A 12,973-nucleotide genomic window follows, 5' to 3' on the forward strand; every position below is an offset into this window, starting at 1 on the left:
TGTGTGTGTGTGTGTGTGTGTGTGTGTGTGTGTGTGTGTGTGTGTGTAATGCTGCATGCATAAGCTTATAGGGGACCATGTTATTTCCCAGAATCCCTTGCTGCAGTGGAAGTATTGTGTACTGGGTGATAATGGTTAAAGGCAGGGTTGCAGACCTATCTAAGACATGCAGTAATATTTCCAATTGCTATATATATATATATATATATTATGATACTTTCGTGTGTATATATATATATATATATATATATATATATACACACACGAAAGTATCATAATTGTATTTAAGTTTTCTCATTTTCGGAAGTTTCTTCATCCGTGTTTATTTCTTCCAGAATTTCTGACAACTGAAATAAGATGTTCACGTCTTCTGCATTTACTGTGATGTATTACTGATAACACAGTGACTAAGAAAGTAAAACAAAGGAGAAAATAATGTAAATCAAGATAAAAACAATTCTTGTACCTAAAATTGTTGAATAAAAAGTGTACTATATCAGACAAAAAAAAAATCTTCCAAATGATTGGTAATACTGAAAACCTTGTTAATAATAGTGCCCATCATGTTTCAATCCAGGGTCACCTGGTATATGACCTTTCCCAGGTGAACATCTCTTCGAGGTCTGTGTAGACGGAGGCTTCCCGTCTTTGTAATGTTGCTCTTCTCCGCCTGTTCATCATGGTGGAACTCCGACTTCTGGAGAATCCCCTTGTTTTTTCTTCTGCTCGAAAAAACTCTCTCACCGATCTAAAGTACTCTAGAGTAACCTCATGGCTCCATACTACAGGTGACCCAGTGAGGAAACCACAATGCCCTCCGTAATGTGTCAGCAGCAGAAAAAAGTAGGGGTTTGTCCGGAAGAGCTCAGTGGGCAGTGTGGTCTCTGGAGGTCCCCGAATGGGATCATCAGTGCTGCAAATGCACAGGACAGGGACAGCTACTTCGTCCACATCACGCAGAGGGTCGTTGCCCTCCCAGTAGTTATCCCAGCTGGTCTTGTCGGTGCTGCACTGGCAAAAAAGTACTTGGTGGAGCTCTTGTAGGGAACGGCTTCGGAAAAGCTGTTCGATAGGTATAACCTTTGCCAGGGCCGTTGAGTATCTGCAACGATGGGCACAACCTCCAGTTAGTAGGTGAACGTTACATAATGTAATGCTTAATGAAAGTTCTCAGAAGTAGTTGGGACCTTGTTTTTAACTCGGTTAGCAAAGTCTGTGAAACCTACAGCCCATATGATATATAATTTTTACTACATAATGGTTATTTGCACAGCAAAAGAGCACGCTTTCTCGTGCAAGTAGTTCAATCTAGACTTTCCTCTTTGGTATGTTATAGCATGTACTGTTCTGGAATGTGCTACTTATTGGTCTGAGATGTTGGATCTCCATGCACACATGCAAATATTGATCTTATCACTGCATAATTTCAGTGGACAGTCCTTATATTGTTTCTAAGAAGTGGTTCCTAGAAAAGAAGAACCACATGACATAAATGCAGCTTGATTTTAATGGGAGATCTGGTTCTATCTCTAGAAGCAGTATTGGTTCTGGAGAATTTCATTATAGGTTGTGATACATTTTAGGGGACCAACATGGGTTCTTCAACAATGGAATGTTGTGTACACAATTCAAAGAATAGACCTGTGATTCTTGGTACAATATAATTCCATGTAGTGGGAATGCTCATGTTTCTCCCCTAAAAGGTATCACAATATACAAATACAGATAATTATCAGCAATCTTCATTCCTTTCCCACAAAATCACTCTCTACTGACTCAATTTTACATTAAGGTTATATGAAGGCTACTGTGATTTGGTTGAAATTTATTTCAGTTGTAACGGTTGTACCCCCACCCAATCTCATATTGGCCCCTATGTGAGGATACTGTCCCATATTACATGTCATGTCGTGTGGTGCACCTGCTGGCTACAGGACTCCTGAGTTGCCCGCTTGATGGTATAGGGGAATTCACCAGGACTGGCTTGTGAGGTAATGCTGAGATCTTCTCACGATTGGTACAGCGCCTTCATCTCTTCCAGGTCCCCACGACAGCAGGGAGGAGTCTCTGGAAGAGAACCCCTGGGTGCAGCTTCTCCCTGATTAACTCCAGTCTCAGGCAAGAAGGTTCTTTTGATCAAGGCACTCTTTATTAACATCTCCATAGGAAGACTGCCCCTCATAGCGGCCTGTTTCTAGCCGCACATGTTCAAGGTTGCCCACCTCAAGGAAGTCCCTGGACACCACTCCTAGTCAGGGCCCTAGAAGCTGTCCTTGCTCTTCCCTTACTCTCTAATAGAGTAAGGGGAATAGTCTGCCCACCTCTCCCCTAAGGGAGGGCAACAATCCTTGCCAGAGCCCTGGCACTGTGTTGGGTCAGATAGTTACACTGCAACTCCTTCTCACTGACTGACCCAGTCAGAACTGACAGTCAACGCCTAACTTTAGGAAGTGATGCGTAATATATAGCTTCAGTAGGCACCACCCCTGTGTCACGGTCAGTGGACAGAGCATGCTGTCACTTCCTTTGCTACATATTACACCTCACAGGGGGTGAGGGCAAACCTCATGATTACTCCTGGCAAACCTGCCCTCTTAACAGGGTTTACTGCACAGGAGGAGAGAGGCATGTAACCCCAAAATTACACAGGGCTACAATCTCCCTCTGGTGGATCCAATGGTCCCCACTTGGTCCTAAATTTGCGGAGCCTTCCTTCAACCGGGCAACTGCAAAAATACACAAAAACAACAATATATCAACAAAGGAATACATTTGTACACACCATACATAATCACTGTACCCAGAACCTCCATATACACAGATTACTCCTGAGGAGAATCCAAACATCAGTAGTAATGTCTGGGGTCAGGCTTCTTAACTTCTCGCCCATTAGGATCAATCACTGTGATGCTACAGGATCTAGGCGGCCCATTTTCTGGTCTGTATTCCATTTTGTGCATATAAATGTTGCGCCCAACACTCCAGATCCTCATTAAATAGCATATTCTAGACTCTGTTCTGTGCTCAGAATAGCTAGACTTGGACTTGAGGTAGTCCTCCACAGCTTCCCTCAGCCAGGTACTCCTATTGTCCTCTATCTCCTGCATTAGAGGTTCGGGAACATAGGGATATTCCAACCCATGCAACTGCTTATACCTCGCTACTATGGCCCTCTGAGCCCTGCTGATCCTCACTAATTTCTTATTCCCTACTTTGCCTGGCAGGACCCAGGACAGGGGTTCTTCAGGGGCAATAACGTCAAAGTATGGATGATCCCCTAGGGGTGACTATTCCCTTCTGAATTTCATCCCACCTTCTTACTAATTCTTCATGGCGTTCCTCAGCTGAGTATTCGCCCACATCCTACCAGTGGTCAACTACATCTCCCCGCATTAATACAAATCTGGTGCGGTCTAACCATTCCAAATACCCTTCATACAATGGAGTCCACCACTTGGTACTATGCTCCACGGACTGCTCCTTCACTGGCACTGCAGCCTAAGATTCCTGTCTCTCCACCTGATGAGACTCCGGAGGTAGTGTTTGAACGTGTGGCCGTCCCATAACGTTTAGGCCTTCCCCTTACAATATGTGTATAGGTAGTGGGGTTCAATTTCGGGAATGTCATAGCAGGTATCACTTCCCTCCCCGACCCCTCATCGGACGTAAAACATTCACCCCAGTCCATGGCCGACCCAGGCCGTTCCTCTGACGTGTCCCGTGACTCCCCAGACCACCCTTGGCTCGATCGGGACCCCGAGGGAGATGTGACAGGGGCAGGGATAGGGGCAGTGGCCTTGGGCAAAGGGAAGGGGGAAGTGTCCAAACGCTGCGGGATCATGATCAGCAGCTTGGCTATGCCGCGACCCGTGGCAACATTGGGCAGATCAGGCTCACCTGTCTTCTTACTGCTCCGCTTCTTTACTGCTTGCCGGTACATGTCTTCCTGGTACAGACTGGTGCTGATCATCGGCGGTGACAGATGCTTCCGGTCGGCTCCGCTGTGGCTACCAGAAGTGACATCATCATTCTCGCGGGAAGATGTGCAATCTTGGGTGGGGTCCCCCACCGGAACTTCCTCCTCCATTCGACGTCCAGTGCCGGATACTCTAGGTCGCTCCTCAGCTCCGCTTGGGCCTTGGTCAGGCCTTTCTCTTCGGCCGCCTCCATCGGAGCCTGTGGGAGGTAAGAGGGTATCTCACCACTCCGCCGGCTTGCGATGGGGTCCTCTTCTCCCGACACACTGGGAGTCGCCATGGCCGTGGGATTCTTCCGCTGCTCCGGCCGCACCAGCGCATGCTGTCGGGGAATCTCGATGCTCAGCTCCTCGAGACCACCGGTAAGTAGCTTCTCTTTACTTTCAGCACCGCTGTAGTGGCCCGCCGGTAGGCACATCACCACCGACGTACGGCTTCCACTCTCATCGTCCGACGAGGCGGACGCCGATGACGGTAAGGGTAACTCCGCAGGGGACTGACAGCGAGGTTCCAGGTTCTCGCTGCGGTTGCAGGCCTCAGCGCCATCCTTTTTAGGTACCGTCTTTAGCAGCGATCCCCATTCTCAGGGATCGACCTCCTCTCTCTTAATTCTTGGCGAGGCTCCAGCCGTCACCATGACTGTATCTCCTCCCGCCTCCGCGGCGTGCCCAGGCACGAATGGCTCCACGGCCCACAAGTAATGGATGCCACATTGGGGACATCTCGCAGTGGTGCTGGCTTCTCCGCCCGGTAGCCTGCACTGCATACACAAGCACCGCAGTATTTCTCTCCCACCCGTCTTCACTACCAGGAAGCCTCCTGGCAGTTGGTAGGGGTGTATGTCGACGTCTGCCATGACACAATTAGTAGCTGCGCTGGATAAGGGAGACACACGGCACAGCAGTCTCTCTTGATCACCAGCTCTTCGCAACTGAGGGACAGGAAGCGCACATCCAGCTACTCCCTCAGTCAGTTCGGTTTTCCATTGGCAGATGCAGGGACCCCTCCCTCTGGTGGAGATTAGAGGAGGGTCCCACAGCTTCACGTCATGACCCAGAATCGTCTCTGAGCCTGTCACAGTCCAAGAGGGCGCGGCCATGGCTTTCGCGCCACTTCCCCGATCAGGGTGGGGTTCATTCTTTCGCGCCTCTCCCGGCCAGGTTCTTGCAAAAGTATTTTCTGCACACAGCCCACGCGGTCTCCCAGGGAAGCGGGAGCCGCCATTTTGGATCACTCTGCAATCCATATTAGCAGCAGTTGTAACTTGAGTAGTAATCACCGTCTGGCAATCAGATACTCTCTCAGCATTCTCACACATAATCGCAATGTCCTCACAGCTACCCTCCAGGGTTGCACCCCGGGAATATAGGCAGGACAATATAGGCACGGCCACAGCTTTCGCGCCGCTCCACAGCAAACTGGCGAAAATCATTTCTGTATTTTGTACCTCCGTGGTACACACATCACGTGCGCTTCCCCTCTCTGGCACGAACCGCCATTTTGGACTCGCTGCACCGCGCGGGACATCATCACTTGCCGCCATCTTTACTTTCTTTTTGCAATCGCACATGGTACTCGTCTGCTGGGCAGTCGCCATTTCGATGCAATAAAGTATGCCAGTGCACCTCTACATGTATCTCAGTGTGTCTCTCTCAGATGTATGCACTACCTCAGGCTAGGCTAACTCTTTTTGTGTATGCTGTACACGATCTCAGTCCAGTATGTGCTCTGTGGTTAGTAGTCTGGTTACTGGCTAGAGTACTCTGGCTTCTCCATGCAGTACTTAGGGCGTCACCTACTGTTGGCTACACCTAGTGCAGACCCTCCCAGGAGTTCCTGACCCGCGTTAACCAGGCTACCCCATGAGCATGGCGTCCTACGACTAGCTGCCTCAAGGTGACTAGAACAGCAATAGCCCTGTCTCCAGATCTACCTTACTCCATTCCAGGCCCTAGGGTGTGCTTTGCGAGTAGCCATCTACCCCTGACTACCCCTAGGCTCCCTTCCATTCCGCAGCACATTACTGGTAGCATACGTGTTCCTCTCCTCAGTCAGCCTAGCTAGAACCTGTCCTGATGCTCTCAGCAGCGCCTCCAAAAATGTAACGGTTGTACCCCCACCCAATCTCATATTGGCCCCTATGTGAGGACACTGTCCCATATTACATGTCATGTCGTGTGGTGCACCTGCTGGCTACAGGACTCCTGAGTCTCCCGCTTGATCGTATAGGGGAATTCACCAGGACTGGCCCGTGAGGTAGTGCTGAGATCTACTCACAGTTGGTACAGCGCCTCCATCTCTTCCAGGTCCCCACGACAGCAGGGAGGAGTCTCTGGAAGAGAACCCTTGGGTGCAGCTTCTCCCTGATTAACTCCAGTCTCAGGCAAGAAGGTTCTTTTGATCAAGGCACTCTTTATTAACATCTCCATAGGCAGACTGCCCCTCACAGCGGCCGGTTTCTAGCCGCACATGTTCAAGGTTGCCCACCTCAAGGAAGTCCCTGGACACCACTCCTAGTCTGGGCCCTAGAAGCTGTCCTTGCTCTTCCCTTACTCTCTAATAGAGTAAGGGGAATAGTCTGCCCACCTCTTCCCTAAGGGAGGGCCACAATCCTTGCCAGAGCCCTGTCACTGTGTTGGGTCAGATAGTTACACTGCAACTCATTCTCACTGACTGACCCAGTCAGAACTGACAGTCAACTCCTAACTTTAGGAAGTGATGCGTAATATATAGCTCCAGTAGGCACCACCCCTGTGTCACTGTCAGTGGACACAGAGCATGCTGTCACTTCCTTTGCTACATATTACACCTCACAGGGGGTGAGGGCAAACCTCATGATTACTCCTGGCAAACCTCATGATTACTCCTGGCAAACCTGCCCTCTTAACAGGGTTTACTGCACAGGAGGAGAGAGGCATGTAAACCCAAAATTACACAGGGCTACAATCTCCCTCTGGTGGATCCAATGGTCCCCACTTGGTCCTAAATTTGCGGAGCCTTCCTTCAACCAGGCAACTGCAAAAATACACAAAAACAACAATATATCAACACAGGAATACATTTGTACACACCATACATAATCACTGATTACTCCTGGCAAACTTGCCCTCTTAACAGGGTTTATGTGTGTTCATAAGTGCCAAAAACCCTCCACTGCACAAAGCAAGGATAAACCCATAAATGTATCTTCCACAGTTCCACCAAACATGGTTTATTTAACTTTGTCACATTTAATACAGTGGTTCAGCTGAACACTGATTCTGGATAGTGACATGCAAAGGTGTTCACTGGGCATGTCACTTTTCGCTTCCTATACCTTATTACATGGATTCCCAAGAGCCTTGGAGGGATGGTGTAATGTAAAAATAAACTTCCCCAATAAATCGCCGGCATGTATTTCTCTGTGAAAGCAGCCGTTCCCCTTGATTTTTGTAACCCCATTTTCTATTAGGATGGGAAGCAGGGGCTCCTCAGACCTGAAATACTCACTTTAGCACCTGGAATCTCCGGCTGCCCAAGATATTTACCAGTAAAAGTATTGTGTTTCATTCCCCTCTAGGGGAAACAAAATGGTGGTTTAAATCTCCTGCATCACAGGGGCCAATAAGCAGCACCAGTATCAGCCGCTGTGGTTTTCTATTGGCCTGCATGACATTGGGGATTTAAATTCCAGGAAGGACTAGAATTACTTTTACCGGTATGCATCTCGGGAAGCAGGAGGTCCCCAGCACTGCTTCCCACCCAGGTAAAAGCAGAGGGGAACCCGAGGGGAAACTACAACGGTAAATAACTAAATGTGGTTAGAACAAATATTTAGCCCCTCCTAGCTATGTTCCTAATCATTTTCCAATCACTACGTGGAGTTTCTTGTCTCCAAAAAATAAATAAAGTCCTGGTTTAGGATGTTATGAGCTGCACAGTTCTATCTACAATGTAAAATGCTGTGTTCAAGAGCATCTGTGTTCTATAATTGTCACTATTATATTACTGCTGGGAAGCGCTATGTACATGGATGGCGCTATGTAAATAAAGGTATACATGCAAATAAAGTATTGTTAATGTTGACATTTCCTAAATGAAGGGGATCACCTGCCAAGCCATGGCCTTCAAGTCTTCCAATAGGAGAACAGATTATATACTGAAACCATTGTTACTACTACAGCTAATTATATGTTATTGAGCTTTCATTTACATTTTTACATGGTGTGTATGTGTGTATGTATCTCTTTATTTATATGGCGCAATCCGGGTACATAGCGCTTCTCGGCAGCAATACACGTGACCTGATAAAATAACACATACTGGGAAGAAGCGCTTCAGACATAAAAGTAACATTAGGAAAAGGAGTCCCTGTCCCGAGGAGCTTACGATCTGTGCAGTGTTTTATCCCTCCTCGTCACTTCTGGGCACCTGCAACAAGCCAGAAACTGGTTGTTGCAATAAGTACTCTGTGGGCCAATCTCTTTAAAAAAAAAAAACATTGCCAAAACGGTTAGGATTGATAGACTAGTGAATGTCCTTCTTATTGATAAACTTTACCCTTTAGAAATGTTGGGATTAAGTGTAATTTGAGGGGGAGAGGGGGTGTTGCGGCAGTATAAACAATTCCTCAATTATACTGTACATGCAACCACAAACAATTATACATCAGATTTTGAGATGTCCCACTCAATTTGAATCAACATTTAAACACCTAGGTGCATGGAGCCGTAATACAGCATTATAGCAATACAGCATTATACAGGATTGTTTGAAAAGCAAAGTTTTGTTAAATCATGGTTTACAGCAAATACAAATATCCCTTGTGAGCACATTCACTTCTTTCAGACAGGCCTGCAACCCTGCATTTCCCATTATCTCTTGGCATACAGTGCTTCCACTGCAGGATTCTGGGAAATGACATGCAAATGAACACAGTGTCACTTTTTGGTTCTAATCCATTTGAACATGTTTAAACTTATGCCTGCCGCATTACAGCACAGCCTGGGTTAAAATGCAAAGCCAGTAAACCCACTCACAGACAGATGTTTCAACCTTTTGGGTCTCACCATTGTGAGGATGGTTATACTGGCTTGACACTATGAAATCATGGGAAAGAGACCTATACAACTTCAATGTATCAGAGTGGAATACGATTTGGGATAGGACTCACTCCTCTTCAATCTCAATAAGAACCCTAGAAAGTGGATCCCAAACCCTCTTCAGATGGTATCATACCCATCAAGGCTGAAATATGTGTGATTCACGGGGCTTCGGACAGATGTTGGTGGGGCTGTGGAAAAAAGGGCACTTTGTGGGACATTTGGTGGGAGTGCCCACACACGAACATTTTCTGGGGAAATATTTTGGACGCTATCTTTAAATTGACATGGATAAGGGTACCAGAGGATCAGAGGGTAGTGCTTCTTAACGGGGTCATAATACCTGAATAATTGTAAACTGAAATAAAAACACCACTCTTCCTACACCTGCTTAATGCAGCGAGAGGGGCCATTCCTTGGTTTTGGAAACAAGTAACCACCGTAAATATTAACATCCGGACAACGAGGGTGGGGGTGATTTACACTATCGAAATACTGACCCACATCATTCAGGACATATTAGGCAAACCTGATAGCATATGGGATCCTTGGCTGCGATTCAAAACTTAACAGATGCATGAGGGGTTTTCTGCAGGCTATTTATGTTGGATATAATCTAGAAAGGGAGGGACCTCTTATATTCATGAGTCAATGTGATCCATTAACTGGTCGAGCATTAGGCTTGCCCTTTATTAAACACCACTGGTTATAGGAGAATGCGTAGAGAATGCGCTGTATCTTCATTTTATTTCTTTATTTCCTTTTGTCCACTTGGTTATTTGCTTCCAAGTCTTTATTCATATGCCTAACTATTGAAGTTTGTATTTGTGACTCAACAATAAGTTATATACAGTCATCTTTTTATATCTTTTTAAATAACGTATGCACTCAGAATTGTCAACTGTTCATATCGCGACTGGCTGTATTTGGCTGATTACGCTATGTGATTTAATAAAAAGACAGTAACCAAAATACTGCGCTCGCTGGGATACTGGAGTACAAAGCACATTTAAGATGGATCAGAGTCCTAGCTCTTTACTCAGCATAGATACACAGTGCTTAGTCATCGTGTAAGTCCCCTCTGATCTAAGGTAAACGTGTAGCTTCAATCACAGCTATTCGGTACGGTGTAGATAAATTCAGGCACCAGGCAGGACACCCTGCGCATGCGCGCCAGGACCTCGGCTCTGCGCATGCACACAGAGAATCGCCACAATTTTTTTTAAACGTTTTTTTTTTTTTTTCAATTATTAACTGTCATTGGGCCCCCCTGACTAACGGGGCCCGGGACGCCAGTACCTTTTGTCCCCCCCCTGTTGGCGGCCCTGGACAGAAAGAAGATGAAAGATGCTGAAGTAACCCAATAGTATTGTCCAGATGTACAATAGTAAAAAAAAAAAAATAAGAAGTGTGTGGGAGACTTGCAAATAACTTAAAAGTATAATTATTTAATTCATTGACAAGTTTCCTATGTATGACACAGCTGCAACCCAAGATAACTTTTGTTTTTGCCTTGATACATGGATTTCTTTCTCAATACCATTTTTACAGAAACCCTTCCACCCTGACTCTGCACCTACCTGCTGAGCACCACTTTCTGATATAGCAGCAAACCCCATTCATACAGCCAGGGTAGCCCAGTTTCAAACCACTCCTGGCACCGGAACACGGGGGAAATGCAGGAGGCGGCTGTGATATAACTGGACGAGCCATATTCTCCCAGATAGGAAAGCAGCAGCCCTGAACCTAGTCCTTCACTGACCGCAAAGAGCAGGGACGATGGATGTCTGAACCGAACATAACTGACAGCCTCTTTTAGATCTGCCGGCTCCCCAAAGGGCTGAAGTTTGAGAGTGACCAACGGGCAGCCATTTTGCCCCCGTCTGTTGAAAATGACCGGGTAGTAGCCTTGCTCAAAAGCCTGGAGGCAAAGTTGCTGGATGTTCCTGGTTAGCTTCCCAAACGGGTTGGGAATGACCAAGAGCAGAGGTGGGTTTCCCATGGCGTTGGTGCCTCGTCTAGGTTTTGTAGCTGCCCTAGGTCCCACCACCCAGTCCAATGCAACTATGCCACCATCAGCCAGCTGCAGGTGGTCCCTGGCCAGCTCCAGCATCCTGTCAGCTGGGAACAAATGCTGAATGGCAGTCTGCAGATGTGGCCAGTTCCTCCAAGGCGAGTGAGTTGACTCCAACTGCAACAAGCGTTGGATATCTCTCAGCAGCCAGTTTGCAAGAGCTGAGGGTTTGCAAATCAGCTGGTAGCCCACAGGAAGGGACCCACAAGAGCCTCCGAAAACATCTCCACCACTGTCTTCCTCTTCATTATCTCCACTGCCGGAATCCCCTCGTCTCTCAGCCCGAAACAGGAGCTTGGAAAGCATAACAAGGAGGGTTATTACAGCCAGCCAGGCTGCCCAGCACAGACATGGCATTGCAAACATATTGCCCCCCACTTCACATCTGATCCCTTTTCTCTCGTTGCAGTTGAACCTTTCATCAACGTAAACTCTTTTCTATCTCTGTTACTTAGCAAATGATTTATTTATTTAAAGGTTCAGCTGCCTCATGATTGTTTTTTTAAAGGTTGAACTGTTCTTGAGCCAAATTGTTTAAACAGTGATTCATGTTTGAGTTTATACGCAGCCTGCAGTTGTGCCCACAGGGCCAGTGCCCTCGTGAGATATACAGTTCTGGAAGAGTTAATGTTTCCTAGTAATGAACTGATGGGATCACTATAGCAAGAAGGCGTCACTTTGCATTCATTTCCCCCATTCTCTGTGGTGGTATATTATTCATAAGTAACAATAAACATAACGGATGAGTAACAGAGTCATTTTAAATATGCATTAGTGCAGGAGTGGCCAACTCCAGTCCTCAAGGGCCACCAACTGGTCAGGATATCCCTGCTTCAGCACAGGTGACTCAGTCATAATGATTGAGCCACCTGTGCTGAATCAGGGATATCCTGAAAACCTGACCTGTTCGTGGCCCTTGTGGACTGGAGTTGGCATTAGTAAAAACATGCATCAGTGTTGCAAGCTAACGCCCTTTGCCCGCTTGCAAATTGAGGAATTGTTATAAAAGGAGTTACTCAGAAACCGAATTAGACGCAACAAATTTATATTAGGTGAAACACATGAATGTTTCTCTATACGTTTTGCCTTCTGCATTAGGCCGCGTTCACACAGTGCTATACACCACACATAGGTCAAGATGACCCCCCCCTCCTTTTTTCCTCCCCTCTTTGCCTCATTGTGTTCTCTCCTTCCCTTTTCCCCCTTAATTAGTAGTTCCCCTTTTTGCCTGGCTTCTCTCACCGATGTTTGGTGTATAGCTCCCCCTTCAGTTGGTTCTGATATTTATGCCTGTGTATTTTTTGCTATTAACGTATTTAACACATTGTCTATTGCTAGTGGTCTTCATTACCAGTAACATCTTGAATTAATCCTCGCCATGTTTCTTATCTTGCTGTGTGAGTGCTGGGAACATTTTTTGTTGTTGTTTGTATCATTATCTCCTAGGGATTTGGGGTCCCATTTGTTCCCGTTGCATCTCCACTGTTAGGATTTTCTTCATAGAGATTCTTGTTGATCCAGGCCAGGGTTACAGGAGATATGTATGTATATCTTTTTTATTTATATAGCACTATTAATGTACATAGTGCTTCACATCAGTAATACACGTGACAATCATATAAATAACAAATACAAATAACACATACTGGGAAGAAGGGCTTCAGACATAAAAATGACACTTAGGAAAAGGACTCCCTGCCCCGAAGAGCTCACAATCTAATTGGAAGGTAGGAAGAACATGCAGAGACAGTAGGGGTGTTCTGGTAAGTGGGTCTTCAAGGGGTCAAGGTTTATGTAAGAGGTGGCCATGGAGCTACTCGTTTTTTAAGGGGGATAGAGAG

General features: G+C 46.4%; 1 protein-coding gene across 1 annotated transcript; it reads right to left on the reverse strand.

The window, feature by feature from the left end:
• On the reverse strand, positions 1 to 11,567 carry ABHD15 (abhydrolase domain containing 15). Its single transcript, XM_075594198.1, has 2 exons — positions 10,639 to 11,567; positions 1 to 1,102 (listed from the first exon to the last, which is right to left on the reverse strand). The coding sequence occupies exons 1-2, from the start codon at positions 11,496 to 11,498 to the stop codon at positions 580 to 582; spliced, it is 1,383 nt and encodes a 460-aa protein (XP_075450313.1). The 5' UTR covers positions 11,499 to 11,567; the 3' UTR covers positions 1 to 579.
• Between the last annotated feature and the right edge of the window lie 1,406 nt (positions 11,568 to 12,973).

The sequence above is a fragment of the Ascaphus truei genome, chromosome 3 (genome assembly GCF_040206685.1).
Source record: "Ascaphus truei isolate aAscTru1 chromosome 3, aAscTru1.hap1, whole genome shotgun sequence".
Taxonomy (NCBI): domain Eukaryota; kingdom Metazoa; phylum Chordata; class Amphibia; order Anura; family Ascaphidae; genus Ascaphus; species Ascaphus truei.

Bases quoted from the DNA above. Each gene is read 5' to 3' on its own strand.
- ABHD15 (XM_075594198.1), bottom strand. From the start codon at position 11,498: ATGTTTGCAATGCCATGTCTGTGCTGGGCAGCCTGGCTGGCTGTAATA. The intron at 1,103-10,638 runs GTAGGTGCAGAG...CCATCGTTGCAG, and splicing joins CAGAAAGTGGTGCTCAGCAG to ATACTCAACGGCCCTGGCAA.